Source organism: Melanerpes formicivorus, unplaced genomic scaffold, assembly GCF_026170545.1.
Source record: "Melanerpes formicivorus ecotype bairdi unplaced genomic scaffold, bMelFor1.0.p_v2 SCAF_1, whole genome shotgun sequence".
In the NCBI taxonomy this organism is placed as follows: Eukaryota; Metazoa; Chordata; class Aves; order Piciformes; family Picidae; genus Melanerpes; species Melanerpes formicivorus.
In genome coordinates this window covers 34,173,429-34,200,864 of record NW_027142353.1, presented here as the reverse complement: position 1 = coordinate 34,200,864, position 27,436 = coordinate 34,173,429, and the positions used below count along the sequence as shown (strand labels likewise).

At 49.9% G+C, this 27,436-nt stretch overlaps 2 protein-coding genes across 7 annotated transcripts in view; both read right to left on the bottom strand.

The window, feature by feature from the left end:
* MYO7A (myosin VIIA) overlaps positions 1–17,138 on the bottom strand; it is a 170,227-nt gene extending 153,089 nt beyond the window's left edge. For all 6 annotated transcript variants that reach the window (XR_010987495.1, XM_068139609.1, XM_068139619.1 and 3 more), the window contains exon 1: positions 17,066–17,138. The gene's annotated coding sequence lies outside the window, so the exon portion shown is untranslated. The remainder of the gene's footprint in view (positions 1–17,065) is intronic.
* A 4,934-nt stretch (positions 17,139–22,072) lies between these two features.
* The window catches only part of CAPN5 (calpain 5), a 96,012-nt gene continuing 90,648 nt past the window's right edge, over positions 22,073–27,436 (bottom strand). The window contains exon 13 of the mRNA XM_068139596.1: positions 22,073–26,075. Coding sequence (XP_067995697.1) covers positions 25,893–26,075 — 183 coding nt within the window. The 3' untranslated portion in view covers positions 22,073–25,892. The remainder of the gene's footprint in view (positions 26,076–27,436) is intronic.

The following is a 27,436-nucleotide window of genomic DNA, read 5'->3' as shown; positions in this document are numbered from 1 at the left end:
ATTTTAGGGAGTGTTCAGCCATCTTGGAGACCTGGGTTCTCCAAACCCAGAAAATTCCAGCTACTCAAAGTAAAACCAACCTTTCCTACACAGAAGACTGCAGTCAAGCTGCCAAATAACACAAGGGAGAAAAGACTGCAGGCACCAAGGTGGGTTACAGCCCAGTGTGGGAGCAGTCTTGATGCATTGGATGAACATGAGCTAGCAGTGTGCCCAGGTGGCTAAGAAGGCCAATGCCATCCTGACTTGTATCAGGAAGAGTGTGGCCAGCAGGAGCAGGGAAGTCATTCTGCCCTGCATTCAACACTGGTTAGGCCACACCTTGAGTCCTGTGTCCAGTTCTGGGCTACTCAGTTTAAGAAAGATGTTGACTTGCTGTAATGTGTTCAGAGAAGGGCAACAAAGCTGGGGAAGGGTTTGGAGCACAGCGTTATGAGAAGAGGCTGAGGGAGCTGGGGTTGCTTAGCCTGGAGAAGAGGAGGCTCAGGGCAGACCTTATCGCTGTCTACAACTACCTGAAAGGAGGTTGTAGCCATGTGGGGGTTGATATCTTCTCCCAGGCAACCTATGACAGAACAGGAGGACACAGTCTCAAGCTGCACCAGGGTTTGTGCAGTAGGTAGAGTTTCCAGCCAAAGACCTCAATACTTGAAACTGGAGCCTGATTTTCAACAGACCTCAGGTAGAAACTGCTGAAAAATGGAGTTGTCCCCTGAAAACTGAAGGTGGAGTCACCATCCCTGGAAGTGTTCAAAAAACGTGTAGACATGGTAGTTTGGGACATGATCTAGTGAGGATGGTCATGGTGGGTCAACAGTTGGACTTGATGGTCTTGAAGCTCTTTTCCAGTCTTAATGATTCCATGGTTAAACTCTGTCGTGTGCTTTCCTCATAAAATCATAGAATCATTGAGTGGTCTGGGTTGGAAGGGACCTCCAAAGGTCATCCAGTCCAACTCCTTCTGCAGTCAGCAGGGGCATCCCCAACTAGATTAGGCTGTCTAGAGCCCTGTCAAGCCTCATCTTGAATATCTCCAGGGATAAGGCCTCAACTATCTCCCTGGGCAACCTGTTCCAGCATTCCACTACCCTCATGGGTGAAGTTGACTATGGATAAGCTAAAAACACCAACATTACTATTTCTTTTGACCCAGCTTAAAAAATCTCACTGGCCAACCCCTCAGCAGTATGAAATATCTGAGACACCACTGACTTCATTCCAACCATGTTGATTTCCATGAGCTGAGAATCAGTACACCACAAAATGCCAGAGGTGTGATCATTTCTCTGGGGCTGGGTGTGAAGGACATTAAAAGACAGTAAGTGAAAGGAATGTGAGCTCCACCAGGAGCTGCAGGTATTAATCACAGCCTGGGATGACAGCTCCAGGCATCCTGCTTGCCTTTGCAAAGCATCAGACCGGTCAGTGAAAGGACCATGGAGACACAACTATAGCTGCAGGATCTCAGACCAATCTCCTAACAGAGTTACACAAACTCTTTCATATTTCAGAGCAGGACAAGATAAACAGTTCCCATTAAGGCTGACACTATGTGTGTTTAGATATGGATGGAGCAAGGCTGCAACATTCTAAGGTGACATCACAGAATCACAGAATGTTAGAGGTTGGAAGGGACCACCAGAGAACATCCAATCCAACCCCCCTGCCAAAGCAGGATCATTTAGGGTAGTCTGCACAGGAATGCATCCAGGTGGGTTTGGAAAGTCTCCAGGGAAGGACACTCCACTTCTCCGGGCAACCTGCTCCAGAGGTCTGTCACCCTCACTGTAAAGAAGTTTCTCCTCATGTTGAGGTGAAACCTTCTGCATTCAAGTTTGTATCCATTGTTCCTTGGCTTATTACTGTGCAGCACCCAAAAGAGCTTGGCCTCCTCCACTTGACACCCATCCCTCAGGTATTGATAGACTTTGAACAGATCCCCTCTCAGCCTTCTCTTCTCCACACTAAACAGCCCCAGGGCTCTCAGTCTCTCTTCACAGGGCAGATGCTCAAGTCCCCTAAGCATCCTCGTGCCTCTCCCTTGGACTCTCTCCAGCAGGTCTCTGTCTCTCTTGAACTGGGGAGCCCAGAACTGGACACAGGATTGCAGCTGTGGTCTCCCCAGGACAGAGCAGAGGAGGGGAAGAACCTCCCTAGCCTGCTGGCCACACTTCTCTTGCTGCACCCCAGGATGCCATTGGCTCTTTTGGCCACAAGGGCACATTGCTGTCCCTTGCAGAACTTGCTGTCCACTAAGGACACCAAGGTCCTCCTCCGTGGAGCTGCTTTCCAGCAGGGCAACTCCTAACCTGTCCTGGTGCCTGCTGTTATTCCTCCCCAGATGCAGGACCCTGCACTTGTCCTTATTGAGCTTGGGGACGTTTGCCTTCACTATGCTCTCCAGCCTGTCCAGATGTCATTGGATGGCTGCACAGCCTGAGAGGTGTCACATACACACCCCCTTCCACTCCAGCATTGTATCATCAACAATCCTGTCTTCATAGGACACATCTCACAGTAACACAAGAAACAAAGCTAACCAAATGACATTGCAGGCATTAGAATGTTATTTCAAACAGAGCTCAAAGCAAAAGCTAAAGCTTCCACAAATCCAAAAGCCCATTTTGTGATGCTTGCTTACTACCTAAGAATGGTGTGAAGCAATGCCTGAGCATTTCCTTGCCTTCTCCTGGCTACGTGCATAGATCACAAGAGAGCTGAGAACTAATGTGAGTGTCACCAGTGTTCATACACATCATCCTGGGGACCATGGAGCATGAAATAAACATGCAAATTCAAGAATGGGAGTTCAATATCCATCCCTGGAGATATTCAAGGTGATGCTTGACAGGGCTCTCAGCAGCCTGAGCTAGTTGAAGATGTTCCTGCTGACTGCAGAAGGGGTTGAACTGGATGACCTTTGGAGGTCCCTTGCAACTCTGACCATTTGGTGATTCTCTCACTATTACAGCTTTCTGCACCACACTGGCACACATTGGCCTCTCAACAGTGACAGTGTTGTCATTTAGGTGATTTTGTTCTTCATCTTTATTTTATGCTCCAAGTCTCATCTGACACCCAAGCTGGAACTGAGTTGTTCAAACACAGACACAGCCCTTAACCAAGCCAATTGTGATCACCTCCATGACTCCAGGGGCAAACAGGTGCTTGCAAGAAACAATTCACTCAATCTGTTGAAGAAGTCAGCATTATTTCTCCCCATTGACTACCAAGGAAGCCTGAGGTCACTGCTTTCACCTGGATATCCCCTCATCAATCCCATCCCTGTGCTCCCTGAGCAGATGGGAATATGTCAAAAGACCACCCACTTAAGTGAGTCTATTGGACTAGTTTGGCCCTCAAACCTCTAGTTGAAGGTCTTGATAGCCTTGCCAACAAGAATCATAGAATCATACAATTGTTTTGGTTGGAAAGGACCTCTAAGATTCAGTCCAAACATCAATATAACACCACCATGCCCACTAAACTAGCTCCTCAAGTGATATGTCTACACATTTTTTCACATCTCCAGGCAGCCTGTTCCAATGCTTGATCACTCTGTCGGTAATGAAGTTTTTCCTGTTATCCAATCTGAAGAGAAACACCACAATTGAGTGAGTCACACAATCACAGAATGTTAGAGGTTGGAAGGGACCTGCAGAGATATCCAGTCCAACCTCCCTGCCAGAGCAGGGTGACTTAGGGTAGTCTGCACAAGAATGCATCCAAGTGGGTTTGGAAAGTCTCCAGAGAAGGAGATTCTACAACTCCCCTGGGCAGCCTGTGCCAGGGCTCTGTCACCCTCACTGTAAAGAAGCTTCTCCTCATGTTGAAGTGAAATCTTCTATGTTTAAGCTTGTATCCATTGCTCCTTGGCTTATTACTGTGCACCACTGAAAAGAGCTTGGTCCTCTCCACTTGACACCCACCCCTCACGTATTGATAGGCACTGATCAGATCCCTCTCAGTCTTCTCTTCTCCACACTAAACAGCCCCAGGACTCTCAGTCTCTCTTCACAGGGGAGATGCTCAAGTCCCGTAAGCATCCTCATGGCTCTCTATTAGACTCTCTCCAGCAGACCCTGTCTCTCTTGAACTGGGGAGCCCAAGAAACCACAGAAAACTCCATCCTCTGGAAAGTCAGAGAATCAATACAGAGCCTCTTTTCATCTGAGTGTAGTCAGGAAATGGACATCAATTTTTCAAGCCTCCAGCAGGAAGTTCAATAGATTTGCCCAGCATTCAATCCCCCCACACAGGCCAGCAGGTAGAGAAGCTGAACAAAAGACTTGACCTTTTCTTCCTCCCTGTTCATTCACACAGCCAGAGCAGAACAATGGACCATGGTGGCATCTGATCCCGGCACAGCCTCCTGAGGAGGGCAATTTCCTTTTGTGTCCTTGAGTGTTTTTCAACAGCCACAAGAATTAATCAAATAAAGTATCCCTTTGCAAGGAGCTCAGGTGGAATTTCAGCAGGATCCAGACCTAGCAGGCTGAACTGATCTACACAAAATGCTGCAGGTTGACCAAACAGAGTTTTCAATCTTTTCATCTTCTTTGTATCCATGGATGAACTTCTACTCTTGCTAGAGTTTATACATGGGTCCATGACAAGAACAAATCAGGAGTAAAACCTCTATTTGAAATTGAGGATGATTTGGCATGAGTATATACTCAAAACTCTCCTCCTTTGAGCAGGCTCATCCTGAACAGTACTGGGAGTTGTACTCCCTGTTGTAAGGGGAGTCCCCTTGCTGGTCCTGAGCTCGCTGTACCAAGATCACTGTGCCAAGATTGCATCACTGTGCTGGGATCAGAGCTCAAATCCTGCCCACCCATGCTCCAGGGAGCCCAGCTAGCCTGGGATGAACAGACCAAAAAGTGTGTCAGTGATATCTCCATGCTTCATGGGCTGCTTGAGCCGTGCCTTTGACAAGAGTGAGGCACACAGAGCTGTGGTGGTTGGTAGGCTGATGTCTTTTACAATCATAGAATCATAGAATTGTTAGGGTTGGAAGGGATCTCAAGGATCATCCAGTTCCAACACTCCTGCTATGGCCAGGGTCACCTCGCACTACAGCAGGTTGCTCAGAGCCACATCCAGCCTGGCCTTAAAAACCTCCAGGGATGAGGCTTCCAACACCTCCCTGGGCAACCTGTGCCAGTGTCTCACCACCCTCCTGGGGAAGAAATTCCTCCTAACATCCAATCTGAAGCTACCCATTTCTGGTTTTGTTCCATTCCCCCTAGTTCTATCACTACCTCACACCCTAAAAAGTCCCTCCTCAGCTTTCTTGTAGCCCCCTTCAGATACTGGAAGGCCACAATAAGGTCTCCTCTGAGCCTTCTCATCTCCAGACTGAACAGCCCCAACTCCCTCAGTCTGTCTCCATAGAAGAGGAGCTCCAGCCCTCTAATCATCCTCATGGCCCTTCTCTGGACACCTTCCAGCACCTCCAGATCCTTCCTGTAATAGTGGCTCCAGAACTGGATGCAGTAATCCAGGTGAGGTCTCACCAGAGCAGAGTAGAGGGGGAGAATCACCTCCCTTGACCTGCTGGCTATGCTTCTCTTGATGCAGCCCAAGATGTGATTTGCTTTCTGGGCTGCAAGTGCTCACTGCTGGCTCATGTTGAGCTTCTCATCCACCAGCACCCTGCAGTCCCTTTCCCCAGGCCTGCTCTCAAGGCAGTCCCTGCCCAGCCTATGTCAGTGCTAGATACAGGACCTTACATTTGGTCTGAATGCATAAATCTGGGAGCAGATTCATGTGTGACATGCCCTGTTTTGGGCTGGGTTTAGGAGGCAGCAACCTTCTCAGCCATCCAGGCTGTGCAGCTGAACTGCAGCCATTAGTCCTTAGCTCAGATGCCGGTTTAATCCTTTGGTTGTATTGCTCAGACAGTTACAATGATTGTGTCTATAACCTGAGAATACCATGAGGACCCAAGAGAAGGTGTGTGTAGGTACACACTTACCCATCCAGAAGGAGAAATGTATTCCCTAGATATGTTCAGTATCACTAAGGTTGGAAGAGACCTCAAAGATTAAGTCCAACCTGTCACCAGAGAACTCATGACTAGAGTAGGGAGGACACTACTGCCCACTGCAGGCTTGAACTCACAACCTTCCCATTAAGGGTCTGATGCGCTACCAACTGAGCCACCTCAATGCCTTATAATCTGGCCAATCCAGGTAGGAATAACTGGGGCATGTTATCAAGGAGATGGGACTGGATCATCTCCTTTGCCCTCCAGGCTTTCCTGTTCATGAATCTACAAGACCACAGGTCTTTCTCCAAGAGCAGAAGGAGCACTGCACCCATTGCAGGCTCAGCCCAGGGTCCCAACAATGAACTTTATGGGGTGTCAAGTGATTTGTCCTTTGGGACAACAGACCTGGTTTCTGAAGTGGTTTCAGAAGGATTTAGGTACTGGGCTCATTCTAAGCTCCATTTAAAAGATCCCCCAGATGATGTATGGCAGAGGTAAGATCTGAACACCACACTAATCACAGTCACTAACAATTACTAACCCCCTGCTGCTTTGGTCTTGCTGGGGTTTTGTTTGTTTGTGTTTCTTTCCTGCTATAGAAAAGTTCACAGCTTCTTTAGAGAGGAGGGGCCAATGAGATCCTCATTTCACACAGAGGGAAACTGAGGCATAGAAGGAGGATGTGACTTTCCCAAAAGTCACACAGGACCAGGAAGGTGCAATATGCTTCTTGCAAGCCTGTGCTTATGACTCCAGATCAAAATGCCTCTAATAAAGGCAGCTCCTATGATCATCTCTGTCCTTAACTTGTCCTAATAAGCAGCTGTCTCACCCTCTACTCTTGCTAGTCCCCAAAGGCCTGTGCAGTCTCTCTCCTTCCAGTGCTATTAGTGCTGGCTGGGGCAGGGCTTCTGCAAGCTGTTATAATCCTGTGTAGGTTTTTTTCTCAGCAGGAACCCCTTTCCTGGGATTTTTGGTGAAATCCTCCCCCTGCATGCCCTGATACTATCCTCTTATCTCTTGTGATCCTGGAGAAATTTAGGACAACCTTTCAGAGAGGCTGGGGTCAGCCCCTAATTGCAGGGACTAGTGGGATTAAGTGGGTTCAACTCAGAAGATACCAGCCCTGGTTTATCCTGCTGAGACTTCTCAAGACTCCAGAGGATGTTTTACTTGAACAGGGACTGTACAAATTAAAGCAGAGACACTGCTCTGCCCTTTCAGGGTGTCTTTGGTGCAATCACCATCACATCCCTTGAGGCAGCATGAGGCAGTGCTGCATGACATTAGCCTGGTCAAAAGGAGAACAGACTCTCCCTGACTCATTGGCTGCACATGCAAAAGGTTTTGCAGCTGAGGGGCTGTCTGCTGCTCCATCCACTGCTATTCATGCTGTGGTGGTCTTTAGGTGTGCTTCAGCAGGTGGGAGGCTCACTCCATGCTGTGAAGAACATTGTCTGGCTGAGCTTAAGATGTGCTTACAGATCTTTGCCAAAGCAGAGTTAGACTAAAGTGCAAAGGAGAGGGTAGAGTTAGATTATATGTTAGGAAGAAATTCTTTACTGTGAGGGTGGTGAGACACTGCAAGAGGTTGCCCAATTGTGGATACCCCATCCCTGTAAGTGTTCAAGGCCACACTGGACAGGGCTTTGAGCAACCTGGTCTAGGGGAAGGTGTTTCTGCACATGGCAGAAGAGGTTGGATCTTTAAGGTCCCTTCCAATCAATGTATTTTATGATTCCATGATGTATTGCTGCTTAGGCATAAAGCAGTATTCAGTTCATGCTCAAGCAGCCTAGATAGGCAAAAGAACTGGAGGCACCAGGAAGTGATGAAAAGATAGAGAGATGTGAGCAGCAGACCTGGTTGCGCTCAATGATTATAAAGATTTTTTCCAACTGAATCGATTCTATGATTCAATTATTTAGGAGACCTTATTGTGGCCTTCCAGTATCTGAAGGGGGCTACAAGAAAGCTGGGGAGGGAGTTTATAGGGTGTCAGGGAGTGATAGGACTCGAGGGAATGGAAAAAAAACTAGAAATGGGGAGATTCAGATTGGATGTTAGGAAGAAGTTCTTCCCCATGAGGGTGGTGAGACACTGGCACAGGTTGCCCAGGAAGGTGGTGGAAGCCTCATCCCTGGAGGTTTTTAAGGCCAGGCTGGATGTGGCTCTGAGCAACCTGATGTAGTGTGAGAGGTCCCTGCCCATGGCAGGGGGGTTGGAACTAAATGATCCTTGAGATCCCTTCTAACCCTAACAATTCTGTGATTCTCTGAGTTGGAATGACTTTGAATCATGCCAGGTTCCCGCCTGGTGATGAGCAGAGCCTCACCCCCTCCCCTTCCCCCCCCCCCCCCCCCCCCCCCCGCAAAAGACAGAATCCCCTCTGTGAGCAGCAGAACTAGCAAAAGCCTCATTTGCAACCAGGAAATTCCAAACAACACGATTTCTAGATGGTGAACAGGGCAGAGGCCCCCCAGGACGCTCTTCCTTTCCACAGCCCTGTTAAATTTGGAGTGAACTCAGCCGACAAACGACTGTGATTAGGTGGCACATCTACCACCAGTGTGACCACACAAGCCTTGCTCTTTATGGAAATCAGACTAGCTGAGCAAGTCAGCTTTAATTAGGGACTTAATTTATTCCAGTTTTAACAAGCTGCTCCATTCCCACCCTTGTCTGCAGTATCTTGAGATATTCCTTTGAGGAAAGAGGTGGCTGTTGCTATTTGCAATTTGCTCTCAGCCTCACTGAAGAAATGGATGTTTGCTGGAGACAAGTCTCACTCCCTGGGCTGAGTTCAACAGAGCTTGATTTCTGTCTTCCAGCCCTCTTTATTTAATATCTTCCCTGACTGCTGAGCTCAGCACTGGGAGGCCAAGACCTCGTTTGCTACTAAGAATTGTGGACTAGTTTGGATTGGAAGGAACCTTTCAAGGTCATCTAGTCCAACACCCCTGCAGTGAGTAGGGACCCCATCAACTAGATCAGCTTGCTCAGAGCCCTGTCTAAACAACGTGCAAACACCAGGTATAACAGGATACTAGGGAAGGTCCAAAGGTTTATTTCTTGGAGCAGGAAGGTTTTCCAAGCAGCTTTCATTCTTTGTTATCCACCATCCTAACACTGGCACAGCTTGAATCTGTTGAATCTCTTCAGTATCACTAAGGTTGGAAGAGACCTCAAAGATCATAGAGTCCAACCTGTCACCACAGACCTCATGACTAGAGTAGGGAGGACACTACTGCCCACTGCAGGCTCGAACTCATGACCTTCCCACTAAGGGTCTTATGCACTAATTAAGGGTCTTATGCACTAATTAAGGGTCTTATGTCTTGTGACAGAACAAGAGGACACAGTCTCAAGCTGTGCCAGGGGAGGTTTAGGCTGGCTGTTAGGAAGAAATTCTTCCCAGAAAGAGAGATTGGCCATGGGAATGTGTTGCCCAGGGAGGTGGTGGAGTCACCATCCCTGGAAATGTTTAAAAAGAGCCTGGATGAGGCACTTAGTGCCATGGCGTAGTTGATGAGATGGTGCTGGGTGATAGGTTGGGCTCCATAATCTTGAAGGTGTTTTCCACCTGGTTAATTCTGTATTCTGTACTATCCAGTACAGCCATCCAAAAAACCAAATCATGAGCATACCCCAACCCGGTTAATTCTGCATTCTAACCCCTACTGGTACAACTAACCTGAATAAACAGCAGTTCTGATTTGCCTCATCATCATATCCCAAGCTGACATCTTTCTCACACCTATTTGGCCAACATCACTGAGTGCTCTCTTCTCCTCCCCGATGCTTTAGGTGTTGCCCAGAGAAGCTGTGGCTGCCTCATTCTTGGCAGTGTTTCAGACCAGGCTGGATGAAGCTTTGAGCAACCTGGTCTAGTGGGAGGTGTCCCTGTCCAAGGCAGCAGCTTTGGAACTGTATGGTCTTTAAGGTCCCTTTTGCCTCTAGCCATTCTATGATTCTATAATTTAGCAGAGGAGACAGCAGCAACTCAGTGCCTTACTGGAGTGACAATTTTGCACTCAGAAACTCTCACTGGGGGACAAGGAACTGCTCATGAGCACTGGTGGCCTCACCAGGCAAAGCTTCTCCTGTATTGTGCTGGACAGGAGCAATTTCTTACATGGCAGGGATGGTGTCGTTGCAGTGTAGCTGCTTTGAGAGACCTCCCTGGAGTGACACCAGATTGGGCTGACCTGCTCATTAATTGTTTAGAAGCGTCCAAGCACCGCTTTACTGAATTACATAAAAGGTCTCATAGTTCCTGTTATTGATCCTGATGCCTGGGCAGGCTGTGCCTCAGCACTCCAAATGCTCTGAGATGGTAGCTCTGGTAGAGCAGGTCCAGAGGAGGGCCACAAAAATGATCAGGGGGTTGAAACACCTCTGCTGTGAGGACAGGCTGAGGGAGCTGGGTTTGTTCAGCCTGGAGAAGAGAAGGCTCCAGGGAGACCTAATAGCAGCCTTCCAGTACCAGAAGGGGGCTACAAAAAGGATGGAGAAGGACTGTTTATAAAGGCCTGCAGTGACAGGACAAGGGAAAATGGCTTCAAAATAGAGAAGAGCAGATTTAGATCAGATATTAGGAGCAAGTTCTTTACTATGAGGGTAGTGGAACACTGGAATGAGTTGCCCAGGGAGGTGGCTGGAGTCCCATCCCTGGAGATATTCAAGACAAGGCTCAACAGGGTTCTGGGCAACCTGATCTAGTTGAGGATGTCCCTGCTGACTGCAGGGAGGTTGGATCTAACCTTTGGGGACTCATCTAACTTTTACAGGTCCCTTCCAACCCAAACCATCCTATGAAAGCCAGCAGAAGTGAAAGGAAATCCTAAGGGGCTGTTGGACAGTCTTGCCCATTCTGGTTTGGGATCAGGGGTGCTGTAACACCACCAGCCTGGCATGGAGCTGTGTCTGGGAGGTGTGTTGGTAAGATCACTGCCAGCTCATGGAGACTCTCACTAATTCCAGCCATATGATGTTTTCTCAAGTGGGTGCCAAAGACCACTCTGGAACCTTGCAACTCTCCAGCATACAAAAACCCCACACGTGTGCTATGCCTGATGTTTTCCTGGGCTTCACTTCCAAAGGCAGACCACAAAATTCTGGGTTATCCTGGCTCTGTTGTTCCACTGAGACTAAAGACAGCCAAGAAGCTGAGCAGGGGAGAAGAAGAGCCAACAGGAATTGTCTTGCTCACTCTGACAGCCCTCTGAGAGCAGATTCTCTATAGGCTTGAGGAAGGTTCTTGAATAAGGGTGACAGATGAAATAACCTCCCCCTTGGTTTCTCCTGATTGAAACCTTCTGCAGGCTGCAGGAGAGACAAACCCAGTGTGTGTGGTTTCTAGAGGGTAAATCTGCTGGCCTTGAGGGCTCCAACCCAGCAGAGCTGAGGGATGAGAGGAAGCAGGACAGAAATAGCTGGGACAACACAAAATAATGGCAATTACTCTGGGAGATCACCCAAAGGCTCAGATGTAGGAGACAGGAGTTTGATGCACTCTATCTAGGCTTGTGAGGCTCCTTCCAACTCAACTACAATGTGCACTTGTTGTATCCCAGGAGGTTTCCATGTCTTCCAAACAGCCTCAGCCAGGGCAGGGGACTCCATCTCTGATGATGGGAGGTATTATGGTTTGTGGGTGCTCCTCCACTTCCCTCTTGTTGTGAAGCTCTTTGGTCGCACATAAACTCAGCAGGACCTTTGGCTAGACTCAGTGCCACCAAAAGGCAAAGCACTCAGCTCTGCTGAGGCCTCACCTTGAGTATTGTGTCCAGTTTTGGGCACCTCAATATGGGAGAGATGTGGAGCTGCTGGAGCCAGTGCAGAGAAGGGCAAGGAAGCTGGGAAGGGCCTGGAGAATAAATCTGATGAAGAGCAACTGAAGGAGTGGGGCTGCTGAGTTTGAAAAGGAGGAGGCTGAGGGGAGACCTCATTGCTGTCTGCAGCTACCTGAAAGGCCATTGTGGAGAGGCTGCTGCTGGTCTCTTCTCACAGGTAATTAGTGATAGAACAAGAGGAATAGCCTCAAGCTGTGACTGGGTAGGTTTAGACTGGACAGTAGGAACAATTTTGCACAGCAGGAGTGGTCAGGAACTGGAATGTGCTGAACAGGAGGTGGTTGAGTAAGCAACCCCAGATGTACTTAAAGGTAGTTGGGATGTGGTACTTGGAGATATGGTTTAGGGGTGGACCTTGTAGGGTAGGGTTCTGGGTAGGACTTGGTGACCCTGAGGGTCTTTTCCAACCTCAATGTTTCTGCAATTCTGACATTTCTCCTCCCAACGTTCCCCATCAGAATGAATTCAAACACCTCCACATCAACACATAGTGGGCACAGGGAAAGCCATCTCTCTGTCTTGCAAAGCAAACCTCAGTCTGACAACAGCATGGATCAGGAAACCTGCAAATACCCACCTGATCTCACTGATCACCAGCTTTGTGGCAATTGCACAAATGAAAGTGTTTGCAATGAAAAAGGAAGAGAACAGTTTCCTTGACCCACATGATAAACAGCACTGCTTCCAAAGCGATGAAGCTGACACCTGATCTTCCCCAAGTCAACTTAGTGCAACAAGGCAAATATCTCAGAAGAATTATTACAAGGAGGATCTCAGGACATGAGCAAGACTTGGACAGAAGAATGAACCCAAAGCACTGACATAGGCTGGGCAGCAACTGGCTTCAGAGCAGCCCTGGGGAAAGGGACTACAGGGTGCTGGAGGACGAGAACCTCAACAGGAGCCAGCAGTGTGCACTTGCAGCCCAGAAAGCCAATCACAGCCTAGGCTGCATCAAGAGAAGCACAGCCAGCAGGTCAAGGGAGGTGATTCTCCCCCTCTAGTCCACTCTGGTGAGACCCCACCTGGAGTACTGTGTCCAGTTCTGGAGCCACTATTACAGGAAGGATCTGGAGGTGCTGGAAGGTGTCCAGAGAAGGGCCATGAGGAGGAGCAGAGGGCTGGAGCACCTCTCCTATGGAGACAGATTGAGAGAGTTAGGGGCTACTCAGTCTGGAGAAGAGAAGGCTCTGAGAAGACCTAATTGTGGCCTTCCAGTATCTGAAGGGGGCCACAAGAAAGCTGGGGAGGGACTTTTTAGGGTGTGAGGTAGTGATAGGACTAGGGGGAATGGAAAAAACCTAGAAATGGGTAGCTTCAGATTGGATGTTAGGAAGAAGTTCATCCCCATGAGGGTGGTGAGACACTGGCACAGGTTGCCCAGGGAGGTGTTGGAAGCCTCATCCCTGGAGGTTTTTAAGGCCAGGCTGGATGTGGCTCTGAGCAGCCTGCTGTAGTGTGAGGTGTCCCTGCCCATGGCAGTGGTGTTGAAACTGGATGATCCTTGAGGTACCTTCTAACCCTGACAGTTCTATGATTCTTTGATTCTGCATAGAAAAGCCCATCTTGGACCCAGCTTCCAGGCTCCCCATCTATTGTATTTCTTTGACAGTGGACAGCACTAGGGTTGTTAAGTTTGGAGAAGAGGAGGCTGAGCTTTCTACAGCTCTCCAAATTCAGGAACTCCTGCAGTGAGAAGTTTTGTCTCCTGGGTTGAAGCCCCCTTCCAGCACAGCTCCTACCATATAACCCAGTGTCAAATGGTTAGAAAGAACAACTCATTGTTAGGGAATACCAGGATTCAGAGAGGCTCAGTCCTCCTAAAACTCAGCATAAACTCAGACACATCCTCTTGCAAGTCCTCCTTCCTCCACACATCTTAAGGCTGGATGCCAGGCTGCTTGTGCAGCAACAGCAGCAGTAGAAACCTCCACCCAAGGCAGCATCAAGCCTATAATCAACCTAAAGCCTAAATTTTAACTCCTTTCTTGCATGTGGAAACTGTATTCAGGTCATCTCCAGCCAGGACAGACACTGGGTTATTACAGCAAGTTAAATGTAGGAAAGAGGATGGCAGGAGCTGAACCACCATGCTGTGAAAGGAGCTTACTAGGACTGAGGTCCAAGAAGAGCTCATTTTCTCTGCAGTTGCTCTGAGGCTGCCAGTGACATCAAGCACTCAGTTTTGGGATTCGAGAGAGGATGAAGTGGGAGTTGCTACCTGCCTGCTTAGAATCATAGAATTGTCAGGGTTGGAAGGGACCTCAAGAATCATCCAGATACAACCACCTTGCCATGGGCAGGGACACCTCACACTACATCAGGTTGCTCAGAGCCACATCCAGCTTGGCCTTAAAATCCTCCAGGGATGAGGCTTCCACCACCTCCCTGGGCAGCCTGTTCCAGTCTCTCACCACCCTCATGGGGAAGAACTTCTTCCTAAATCTTCAAGCTGAGCAGGGTTGAAAAGGACTCAGGCAGCGGTACCAAGAAATCCAGGGGTCCCCACTGATTTCTGGCTTGGATTTTGAGCTTTTGTACATTTATTTGACACTCTATTTATTTCAAAAGCCTGCTTTTCAGTGGATTTCCACACATTGCTCTCCTTTGTGAACCAGCAACAACTGCACTCTGCACTCTCCCAGTATCCTGACTGCAAGAACTTTTTGGAACAGGGGCTCTGTGCACAGCTCTGGGTGCAGTGAGCTTTGAGGTGCTACCTAGGGATGGATAGATGACATAAACACAGACACTGCTGGGGCAGTGCTGTCCTGAGAAGGTTTCTGGCTCTATCTAGCAGCTTGGCTGGGGGACCAGACAGTCACACACCAGCTCATCCCATATCAGGGTTAGCTTCACACATTTCATAGCAGAGAGGAGCATTTCACAGTGCAAACCTTCCTTACACACTGCTTCCACATCCTGCCAGCCCCTTGGTACAGTGACACTTGTCCCACTCTGCTTCAGGAGCAAGAAAACTCTGGCTCTGCCCCAAGTGAACAATAAAAGTCCCCATTTATCCTTTCACCCTGAAAAAGGACCAGCAGAAGAGATCTGGCAGGGAGGAGAGGCAGCAACTGCTACCTGACAGCATGACGTGAACAACCAAAACTGTGCCCAGGCCCCAGTGCCTGAAGCTGCCTCTCCCATCAGCCCCTTTCTGCTGGGGCTTGGAAGCTGTTCTCCACAGCTTCAGGAAAGGCTTTGAAAAAGAACCCAATGAGCTGACAATGCCTTCATTAATCACAGCATAATCCTTTCCATGGCAACCCAAGGATTGCGAAGTCACAAGTTAGCAGGCGTAAGACAGAAGCACCGTGCAGCAACCCCTGGGCTCTGCAAACTTCAGAGCGAGTGAGAGGAATCTACTGCTCCCAGGAGGGGAAAGCAGTTAGAAATAATAATGCCTTGGTTCATCTCTAGGCTGGGTTCCCATCTCCAAAGCGTTGGTGGCAATGGGGAGACAGCAGTACTTCAGGAAGTCACTCCAATCTCACCCCAAAAAGCCCAAGAAGAGACTTTGACCCTAGATGTTGGCTCTTGCAGAAGCACAAAGCTTTCAGCGAGGTCAGGCAGGAAAGAAAAACAGTTTGTCACCAGCCCAGCACCATGACCCAAACATTAAACAGGATTTAAACAAACACCTTTGGAAGCTGGCAGAGCGCAGAGATTGCAAAGCCACGGGTGAAATGAGTTCCAGCATCTACCAACAGGAGGAAAGGGCTGTCCTGATTTTGCCCTCCTTAGTCCCTCTTCTGATCTTCCTGGGATAGTTTAGGCACAGGACAGGGGGAAAACTTGCACAGGATCTCACAGGCGTGCAAGTTTTGACTGAAGCTTTGGCAAAGCTCCATCCACAGCTGCAAAACCATCCCCTACCTTCACACCAGCACTGCACAGACCTTGTGGTCCCTCACCTCATGGGAAGAGAGCTAAGACATCATGCCGTGGAAAAGGAGGGGAGAGGAGTCAGCTTGCAACACAAGTCATGTCCATGACATTTTGACACAAAGCACAGGATAACTCCATGAGGTTGGTTCTAGGACATGCTTTTACCCAAACTATGGAGAGAAGCAGTCTCACATCAACACAACAGCCTGGGGCTATGGGTAGACCACCTACCAGCTTCTTCCAGGCAAGCCTAGACCCACTGGCTTGCTGCCTTTCAAACTCTCCCTCCATGCTATTCACAAGACAGGTCCTCCATCACACCCCCCAGTCTTCCCAGAGACACCAAGAGATGTCATTTCCACCTTTGGTAGGATATTGTGGATGTAACTATCTTAGGAAAGCCTGGGGCTGTTCTTTGGCCCATGCATGTAATGGTCTACTCCCAACCCAGACAGTGAAATGTAACCTGCTTTGTGGGAATTGCCTGTCCCATGCTGTGCCTCAGTCCCTGCCCAAAGGATGATCCTAATCATTTAACCACACTGGGAATGTCTTGGGCAATTCTGACCAGCACGGATGTGACCCAGGGGACACATCACCAACACATACCCTGGACACAGATTGTGCTATACTGCAATCAGGAGAAACTCCTGCTGCTCCCTGAAGGGCTGCACCAGCTGCCTGAGAGCAGGTTAAGCTTTAACCACCTGGGTGGTGTTGGGTCAGAGGAGGAAGAGCTGGTCCTGGGGTTGAGGGGACACCAGGAGTCTTGTGCCACCACCAATGCACCAGGCACATCCCCAACAGCTTCTCCCCATCCCTAAGCACTTCCAGACGTATCCCTGAGTAAGAAAGGTCTATGGAGGAAATGGAGGGTTGAAGGATGGGGTGGAGGGTCCTGCATAGAGCAGCACAGGAGGGAATGAGCACCCCACCCCACACCCCAGCTCACTGGTAGGTGACCCAAGCTAAATTAAGCAGCAGCTAGAAATTACCGAGGCACTAATCCCTGTTGCAGGAGCCGAGCTGGCTTGGGGCTGCCGGGCACTGCTGGCAGGTCTGCAGTCGTGTCGTCTCTTTCCCTCCCTTCCAAGGAGCCCAGCCCCTTCCCCAGCTACGATCCAGGCGATGAAGCACGGATGCAACCCCGGTGGTGGTGGTATTGGTACCCTTGGTGCATGTCACCTCATTGCGCCTCACCGCACCCCATCGCGACCGCCGCACCCTGTTACCGCTCTGTCGCACCCGCCGTGCACCCCAATCGGAGCGTCCCCAGCCCTTCCCCTCCTCCCTCCTGGGTGTACCCCGCTACCATCCGCCTTACCTTAGCGGGACATGACCGGGAGGCAGCCGAGCAAGGGGCTGCTGGTGCCCGGCAGGGAGCCGCTGCCTCCGGCTCGGAGCGAGGGCAGTGCCGGTCCTGCTCCTGCTGCTGCTGCTGCTGAGCCTTCGGCGGGGGAGGAGCCGGGACACAGACAGCCCTTGGGGTGGGGGAATGATCACAGCATCACAGGCAGGGGAGGGTTGGAAGGGACTCCTGGGGATCGCGTAGTCCAGCCCCCCCCCCCCTCCTCCTCCCCGGCTAAAGGAGGGTCACCCGGAGCAGGTTGCTTAGGTTCAAAATGTCGGGGTGAATGCTTCCAGAGGAGACTCCACCACCTCTCTGGGCAGCCCGTTCCAGTGCTCTGGCACCCTCACAACACATAGGTTTTCCAGTGTTCCAGTTTCTAACTGTTGCTCCTTGTCCTGTCAGTGAGTGCCACTGAAAAGAGGCTGGCCCCAACCTCTTGATACCCCCCCTCCCCCCCCCCCCCCCCCCCCCCCCCCCCCCTTTAGGTATTGATTAGGCTCTGAGTCTGCTCTTCTGCAGGTTAAACTTCTCCAGGTTGCTCAGCCTTTCTTTCTCAGAGAGATATTTCAGTCCCTCATCATTTCTGCAGCCCTGCACTGGACTCTCTCCAGTATTTCCCTGTCTCTCTTGACGTGGGGAGCCCAGAGCCAGACACGGTACTGCAGATGCAATCTCTCTAGAGCAGAGTAAAGGGGGAAGAAAACCTCCCTCAGCCTGCTGGCCAGGCTCTTACAGCAGCCCAGGAGATCAGTGGACTTCTTGGCCACAAAAGCACATGGCTGGCTCATGGTGCACTCCACAGAATCACAGAATTTCAGGGGTTGGAAGGGACCTTGAGAGATCATCCAGCCCAACCTCCCCTGCCAGAGCAGGATCACCTACACCAGATCACACAGGAATGCATCCAGGCGAGTTTTCAATATCTTCAGAGAGGAAGACTCCACAACCTCCCTGGGCAGCCTCTTCCAGTGCTCTGTCTCCCTTGTCCATGGGGATTTCCAGGTCTTTTTCCAGCAGGTCAGCCCCTAACCTGTACTGGTGCAGGAGGTTGTTCCTCCTCCGGTGCAGGACTGTACACTTGCCCTTATTGAACTTGATGTGGTTCTCCTCTGCCCAACTCTCCAGCCTGTACAGATCTCACTGAATGGCAGCACAACCTGATGGGGTGTCAGCCACTCCCAGTTCTGATTCATCAGCAAACTGGCTGAGGATCCACTCTGTCCATTTATCCAGGTCGCTGATGAATGTGTTCAACCCAGGGACACCCACAGGCCCCAGGTACCCCTATGCCACAAAGAAGCACCCTCCTGCATTCCTGGGGTCTGCCCCAGACCATGAAGTCCCCTGCTAGGAGTTAAGCTGCACTTTAAAGTCCTTCTTTGAAGAGCTGTGATGGCTTCTTGGGCAAAGGGATGACTGGGAAGATCTCTCTGCTCCATGCAATGAGGCCTCAGGGCTGTGCAAGGGATCATATTGAGGTCCTGTGGGTTGAGGCCAGGAGCTGACAGACATTCTGATTTAATTGCACCAGCCTGCACTCATAAATGTGAAACCTATGAGAGAAAAATGCCCAAGGAACAGGAAACTCCAGGCTGAGGTTTTGCCTAGAAGCTTAGCTCCTGACCTGGTGACTCCCTGCTTGGATCTGGGCTTGTCTCTTCTCTCCTTCCTGCTGAGAAAGGTGGGGTTGGCTCTTAACTGTGCTGTGAGACATCACCAAGGTTTCTTAGGCACACAAAGCATGGTATTTTAGATGCTGAATGGTGCCAAACACAGCTTTATGTTTGCAGTGTTACCACAGAAGGTGTTCTGAGCTCCCTTTTGGAATGAGGAAGCCTGAACTTTTCCTGGTGACTGGGATGGCTGAAATTCTGGGGTTTTTTTGGTGATACTACAGAAGGAGCAATAATAGGGAGCCTTCTTCCCTCAAAGCCACCCTAGGAGTTCTCCTCAAGATGTGGGAGAATCATTGAGTCAAAGGGATTTGGAAGAGACCTCTGGAGATCATCCAGTCCAACCCCTCTGCCAAAGCAGGATCTCCTAGGGCAGGTCACACAGAATGAAGTCACATCAGAGCTACCCTGTCTCTTCCCCAGCCCTTTGAAACTCCCTGCTGCTGTCCAGCACTCTCATGGGAGTCAGCTATGAATAGACTTAGTTGACTTAAGAGAGATGATTCATGACCAGCTGGGACCATGCCTGGTTTCACTCAAGCTCTACCCTACTGTACCAATGTGGTTTGTGTGGATGTGAGGGCAGATATTGGCCGTGCCCAGGAAGTGCTTTGCTCTGGACCACGTCCGATGTCCCTGGAAAAGGTCCAGCCCTGAGCAGCCTTTCCTTGTGCCCAGCATGTCCCATGGGTGTGTGGGAAGCCAGTGAGGGCTCTGGCAGGGACACAGGGCTGGGCATGCTGCTCTGTCTGCATCTCTGGGTTTGGAAGTGGGATTTGAAGAGCATGAGGAGCCTTTGGACAACTGCTCAGCACAGACTCTCAGTGCTGTGGGTCATAGGTTAATCCCTGGGTATTTAATACCTGGGACACTGGCCAAGGATCTGGTAACACCTGAGCAGCTCTGAGTGACAGGCAATGAACCTATCCCCTTGCTGAAACCCTGTTACCTCTGTAGCCCTTCCTGCTAGTGATCCCTGGTCCTTTTTAGTGGCAGCAGACTCATATTCACCTTGGGGGTGATGTTCATGGACATCAGGGTGGGAAGCTGCAGGAGATCTAACACCTTTCAGCCTCATGGTGACTATTCCTCCATGAAGAGGCTCTTGCAGGTCAAAAGGAGATTCTAAAGGTATAGTTTGTTTAAGGTAAGCAGAAATCCCTGGCAGATGGCAATGCTGGAGGGATGAGGAGATGCTGCAGGACCCCTGGGGAGCCTCGGCTAGATCCTTCTCAGAGCTGTGCACTACTCTGCTATCTGCTGCTGGTCTCTGAACATGCACAAGCTCCCCACATCTCCTCACTGATGTTCTGTGGTTCCACACCAATTCCAGCACCCCTGCCCATGTTGCCAACCCACATGTTGTTGTGCACCAGCAGCACAGTGACATGCAGGGCTGCAAAGCAGCCTCCAGTTTCATAGAATCATAGTTAGGGTTGGAAGGGACCTCAAGGATCATCTAGTTCCAACCCCCCCCTGCCATGGGCAGGGGCACCTCACACTACATCAGGTTGCTCAGAACCACATCAGCCTGGCCTTAAAAACCTCCAGGGATGAGGCTGCCACCACCTCCCTGGGCAACCTGTGCCAGTGTCTCACCACCCTCATGGGGAAGAACTTCTTCCTGACATCCAATCTGAATCTACCCCTTTCTAGTTTTGCTCTCACTTCTAATTTCAAGTCCATTGCCCCAGTTCCAGCAACACTGATGTGAGGATGTTGGTGGGGAAGAATGACCTCCATGCCTATAGGATTTCACAGGATCACAGAAACATTCAGGTTGGAAAAGACCCTCAGGATCACCAAGTCCAACTGAGCTGTGGCTTATCCAGGCTGCCACAGACCTTCTTTTGAACGTGCACAAAGAAGGATTTGGTAGAGCCACCTGCTCTGCACTAGAGCTGTTGTGCTATGTGGAAGTTGGACTAGGTCTCTTTCAATCCCAAACAATGATTCTATGATATCCAGGAACAAGTATCACAGTTCCATGGATACTCAGCCATGTCTAGTGCTCAGGACATCTTCCATGAGAGTATTATAATGTGAGGTTGAGATGTTTGTGAGGCTTTTCCCTGAAGAGTGGTCCTTGCAAGCTGTTTCAGTGATGGAGGCAAAGGAGTAGGATGCACCTAGGGCTTGGTGACTCTCTTTGTCCCAAGGGATGATCCCAAGAACAGGAGGATCAGGATGGGTGCCCTCACCCCATAACAAAAAGGCTTTTTCTAGATGCTTTCTTCAGGCTGTTGAGGCTGGGTTGCAGAAGGGCACAGCTCTTTCACACCATGAAGACCTCAAGCACAGGCAGGTGGTGGTGGAGCTAGGGGCTGGAAGCTGAGGTTGGACCAAGCTCCTAGGGCCAGTACCTTGGGGGTGTGTGACTGCAGACTCCCATGGACAAGGACAGGCTTTTCAGTTTTCACATGCCCCCAGTGTGCAATTTGAAGAATTAGAGGCAAAGCCATCCCAAAATCACATCCTCCTGCTGCATAGTCCATGAGGATATCCATGTCAAAAAAAGCCAAGTTCACAGGCTCATGGGATGTTAGGGGTTGGAAGGGACCTCTGGAGATCTTTGAGTCCAACCCCCCTGCCAGAGCAGGACCATAGAATCTAGCACAGGTCACACAGGAATGCATCCAGATGGGTCTTGAAAGTCTCCAGAGAAGGAGACTCCACAATCTCTCTGGGGAGCCTGTTCCAGGGCACTGTGATGCTCACAGTTAAGAAGTTCTTCCTCATGTTGAGATGGAACTTCCTGTGCTGTAATTTGCATCCATTGCCCCTTCTCTTGTCACAGGGTGCAAGCGAGCAGAGGCTGTCCCTTCATGACCCCCAGCCCTCAGATATTTATAGACATTTATTAGATCCCCTCTCAGTCTTTTCTCCAGAATAAACAGCCCCAGGGCTCTCAGCCTGTCCTCACCAGGCAGTGCTCCAGTCCCTTCATCACTCTTCTAGCCCTCTCTCAGGTAGATCACTGTCCCTCCTGAACTGGGGAGCCCAGAACTGGCTGCAATATTCCAGGTGGGGTCTCACTAGGGCAGAGTAGAGGGGGAGGAGAACATGCCTTGTTCCTCACATTGTTGTGACTTGGAGAAGTCACAACACAGGTGGAAAAAGTTTTAAGAGTCAGAGGAGGTTGAACGTGAGAGCAACCTCGCGTGACGCCTTCATGCAGATCACCTACCCATGGTCTCAAAGTCCACAGAGAAAGAACTTGAATGGGGTTTAGTGAATCAAGCAAATGAAAAGGGCTCTGCAGAGCCACCTTGTGCCCACCGAGAGATGAAAAGGCAGGGAGTCTGAATAAAATATACACAATTTATTTATAGGAGGTTTACAGCTGTACAACATTGGCTTTCTGTTTGGACCACTCTCTGATCTTGTGCAGCGTGACACATCAGTGCCTGTGGAGATGAAGAAAAGTCCAAGCCTGCTTTCATATGGCAGACCTCTAAAAAAAAATGGGTTTCACAGAGGGTAAGGGCAAGCTACATGTAACCATTGAAATGATTAACAAAAAACAAGGAACATCATTCAAGAGACGTGCCCTGCACCACCTGGGAGGGACTGGAAAGTGCTTAGCAGACCTCAGACACAAAAAACCCAACCCTGAATATTTCTGCTTTCTTGATCTTAGAGAAAAGGCATCAACATGAGGAATGGCATTTCAGTGACTGTCCTCCCACATCACTACAAGACCAAAAAAACACCCAAAAAAGCAGTGAAGGCAATTTGTGTTATCCCATTGGAAATGATGGGGTAAGAAGGCTCTTGCTCTAACTTGTCAATCGTTTGGGGGGGCAGGGGGGAGGAAGAAATGGGACAGATATTACTGATATTAAGACATTTTGGTCCTGATATAGATGTTGGTTGGTGTGGTTTTGTTCCTGAAGAAGCTGTTTCAAAGCTGCTTTTTCTCTCTTTATGGCTTGATTCTTTGTAGGAAAGGAGGAGGCTGCCCATGGGTACCAGGGCACCGCTATGCCTCAGCAAGCTTCAGCGTTGTTCCTTGAGGATCATGGTACCACTTGACCATGTCAGGGCACTCCTGGCCAAATGGCTCCTGTTTCCTGAAGCTATCAGTAGCCTGATTTCCTGAGAAAACAGGGCTAATGCAGGCAGGCTGGCTATCCCCATCTGCTGTGCAAAGCTCCTGTGATGCTCTTCTCCCTACCAAGTGAGGTGTTTTGGGGCACCACAGTTCCTCTCACTTACCCTTCTGACCATAAGCCTGAGATCTTCTCCTAAAGCCTGCTCCATAACACTGCTTCCATTTCCTTTCAGTGATGACACCCATGCAAACCATAATAAAAACAAAATACCTCTGAATCAGTCTGGCCAAATTCAAGGATGTGCTTTGGCCTTGTGGTCAAAATGTCACTTTACCCACTAAACCAGGAGCATTTGAGCCAATTCTGCAAGACAAAGAATGGAACTAGGTCCCAGTGATGGCACCAGGAGTTGGAGGCTGCTCAGTGCAACCCAGAAATAATTGAGATCTGGAAAGAACATCCTGTGGGCCACTGCCTGCCTCTAAGTCCTGGCAAAGAAGACCTAAGAAAAGCAGAAATTTGGTCAAAGCCCCCAGTTTGTAACCACAGGAGGTAAACTCTGAAGATGAGGAAAGGGGAGCAACAGCCTGCAGAAGTTGATGAAGTGGTACCATATGCTTCTGGGTACACCAAGAATTGAGCTAGTCACTGATGTGACTTTGGGGAGCATCTTATCACATTCCAGATTAGCAGATCTTTGGGGACTTCAATGAAGAAGGCAGACTTGCAGCACAACCGTGGGCATTTGGCGGGATGAGTAAACACCCTATTTGCTGTGGCAGAAGAAGGCTTTCCTTTTTGCTTGTCCTTTGTAGGCAGAGGACTCTGCTGAGGCCAAAAGATCCCATCACACGTGTTCATTTCCACCTGCATGCAGGTGGCTGCAGAAGATTTGCTCGTTAGAAAACCTGACACGACAACCCCTTCCCTCGCACCATTTTAAAAGGCACATGAATTAAAAAGCCCAACCTAAACAACAGGAGGTAAAGAAAATGCTTCAAAACCTGCCCTGATCAGCTGCTGAAAGGCCAGACAAGGGTTTGTGGTTTGGCTTCTCTGGGATGGTTTGTAAGAAGCTGGATTCTGCCACCCAGTGGAACAAGGAAGATAAACTCAGTTCTTCATGGCAAAGAGGAGCAGAGCACAGCCCTAGACATGGCCCCAGAGGACATGTTTGGGTTGTGCTCGTGAGGCTGACTCTAGCACTGTGCGACTCATCCTCCAGGCCAGGAGGCTGGAAATGAAAAGTGAGAGATGGACATTGGTATGAACTAAATATTCCCAGCATTTTCAGGCTGCACAGGGAGCAGGGCTCCTCTCCTGTCCTCCAGCACAAGCTAAAATCCCACTACTTTTTAAAAGAACTTGGGAAAGCCAGGCACTGCGAGATGATGCAGCAGTATGCAGCAGTACAGCTGGAGCCCACTGAGCAAAGCTCCCCATCCCTTGGACCTGATACTTTGTCCTCCAGACAACTTACCTCCTCTTGTCTAAACACTGAAGGACCCCAGCAAACAACCCACCCCAGCTGCTGGGGTGAGCTCTTGGGATGGGGACTGCATGAAGGCATGGAGACAGCAGGCACCATGGCAGTTCAAGAGGCACACGCAGGAGCCTGAGTCCAGACCAATTCAAAAGAGCCTGACCCCAGAGAACAGCTGTCCCACCATGCTTGTTGGCATCTTTGTATCCCTTCTTCTCTGGAGACTTTCAAGACCCATCTGGATGTGTTCCTGTGTGACCTGTGATAGACTCTATGGTCCTGCTCTGGCAGGGGGGTGGACCCAATGATGTCTGGAGGCCTCTTCCAACCCCTAGCACCCTATGATCCTGTGATCCTTCAGAGTTGCATGGGGTTGAACAAGACTCAGGAGCAGACAGGATCACAGGAATCACAAGAATCACAGGAGGTTAGGGGTTGGAAGGGACCTCCAAGTATCGAGTCCAACTCCTCTGCCAGAGCAGGACCATGGAATCTAGCACAGGGCACACAGGAACACATTCAGATGGGTCTTGAAAGTCTCCACTGGGAAGATTCTTCTAGTGCCTTGTGACCCTCACAGTGAAGAAGTTCCTCCTCATGTTGAGGTGGAAACTCCTATACTGTAGTTTATATCCATTGTCCCTTCTCCTATCACAGGGTGCAATGGAGCAGAGCCTGTCCCCTCCCTCTTGACACCCAGCCCTCAGATATTTATAAACATTTACTAAATCCCCTCTCAGTCTTCTCCTCTCCAGACTGAACAGCCCCAGGTCGCTCAACCTCTCCTCATAAGTCAGTGCTCCAGTCCCTCAATCATCCTGGTAGCCCTCTGTTGGACTCTCTCAGGTAGATCCCTGTCCCTCTTGAACTGGGGAGCCCAAAACTGGATGCAATATTCCAGGTGGGCCTCACCAGGGCAGAGTCCTAAAATGATGGAGCATGTCCCTAAAATGATGGAGTCTTTTAGTCTTGTTGACCCTGTGGATTTGGGATTTGGGACTGCCTTGTTGCATTTCTCCTCCCAGTGGCAGGATGCAAACCCTAGGATGCATACCTAGAACACCTCCCAGAGTCCCCAGCCTATCGTTTTGCATCTCCTTTGCCGAGGTGCCTCCACAGAGAGGAGACTCAATGGCATTTTCACAGGGGGACAACTCCACAGGCACTACTCTAAACCCCAAGCAGACACATGGAAGAGGCATTGAAGTGGCTGGCAGGACCGTGGTGGCCACACATGCGCCTGGTGGCACCTGGGTGCCAGAACCTGTAAACAAACAGCACCAGGGCACTGTGCTCTGTCTGTCAGGACACACACAGCATGCCCACAGCAATCCCACAGGGCGCAGAGCAGCGATGGGGCAAGGGGTGGGAAGCTGAAGAGGAAGCCAGCAGAAGGATTGTTGAGGTTCCTCCAAAAGGCACCTTTTTTTTGTTTAACATTGAAAACCAGCAGATTTGGCTCCATGGAGTGGAATGCATGCATAGTTCACAGGCACCTGGCAGATGGTAGGTAGGCTCTGTGTTGTATGTGTGTGTGTCGACATGTTTCTATACACATATGTGGCACCAGAAGAAGAATCCTTGAGCGGTTAGACGTTGGTGAGGATGTTACTGCTGAGCAGCCTGACGGCGATGGTGCCAGGGAGGTCATTTGATCTCCTGTTGCCCTTGTCCTGGAGGTGCAGAGTGTGCACTGACTGACGGTCGCTGGGGTCACCGGTGAGCACCACTTGGCCCAAGAACTCATCACTTATTAAGTTGTGGTTCCAGATCTAGGGAAAGAAAAGAGAGGTCAGAGTCACAGAAGCACAGGATGGTAGGGCTTGGAAGGGACCTTCAGACGTTGTCGAGTCGAACACCCCTGCCAAAACAGCACCAGCTAGGGCAGGCCAAACAGGAATCACAGAATGTGAGGGCTTGGAAGGGATCCCAAAAGATCATCCAGCCCAAGCCCCCTGCCAAAACAGCATCAGCTAGGGCAGGCTGAACGGGAATCACAGAATGTGAGGGCTTGGAAGGGATCTCAAAAGATCATCCAGTCCAACCCCCCTGCCAAAACAGCATCAGCTAGGGCAGGCTGAACAGGAATCACAGAATGTGAGGACTTGGAAGGGATCTCAAAAGATCATCCAGTCCAACCCCCCTGCCAAAACAGCATCAGCTAGGGCAGGCCAAACAGGAATCACAGAATCACAGAATGTGAGGGTTTGGAAGGGATCTCAAAAGATCATCCAGTCCAACCCCCCCTGCCAGAGCAGATCACACAGGAATGCATCCAGGCGGGTTTTGAATATGTCCAGAGAGGGAGACTCCACAACCCCTCTGGGCAGCCTGGTCCAGTGTTCTGTCACCCTCACAATAAAGAAGCTTTTCCCCATGTTGAGGTGGAACCTCCTGTGTTCCAGCTTGTACCCATTGCACCTTGTCCTGTCACTGGGCACCACCCAAAAGAGCCTGGCACCTTCATTTTGACACCTACTCCTCAGATATTTATAGATGGTGATAAGATCACCTCTCAGCCTTCTCTTCCCAAGACTAAACAGCCCCAGGTCTTTCAGTCTTTCATGAGGGCAGCTCCTTGAGGGATGCACCCAACCTTCACACCAGAGAGGGGAAGGGAACTTGCTCTGAGCTGGAGTTGTGGAGGTAGCTGAGGTGTTGGGTTCACTCTGTGAGTGACAGATGCAAAGGACATGCTTTTATTAGATGTCACCATTCAGCCATGGTGATTCAGTGTTGAGCTACATGAACTGATGATGCTCAGCCTTATGGAACAGACCCACTGTGGACAGTATGAGGAGTGTCCAAGTGAGAGAATCATAGAATACATTGGGTTGGAAGGGACCTTTAAAGATCACTGAGTCCAAGCCCCCTGCAGTATGCAGGGACATCACCAGCTAGAATCACAGAAAGGTCCAGGCCAGAAGGGACCTCCAAAGGTTCATCCAGTTCAACCCCCTCTGCACTCAGCAGGGACATCCTCAACTAGATCAGGTTGCCCAGGGTCCCATCGAGCCTCACCTTGAATACCCTCATAGTGAAGAACTTCTTCCTGATATCCAACCTAAATCTGCCTTTCCCTAGTTTGAAGCCATTGGCCCTTGTCCTATCACACCAGGCCTTTGCAAACAGT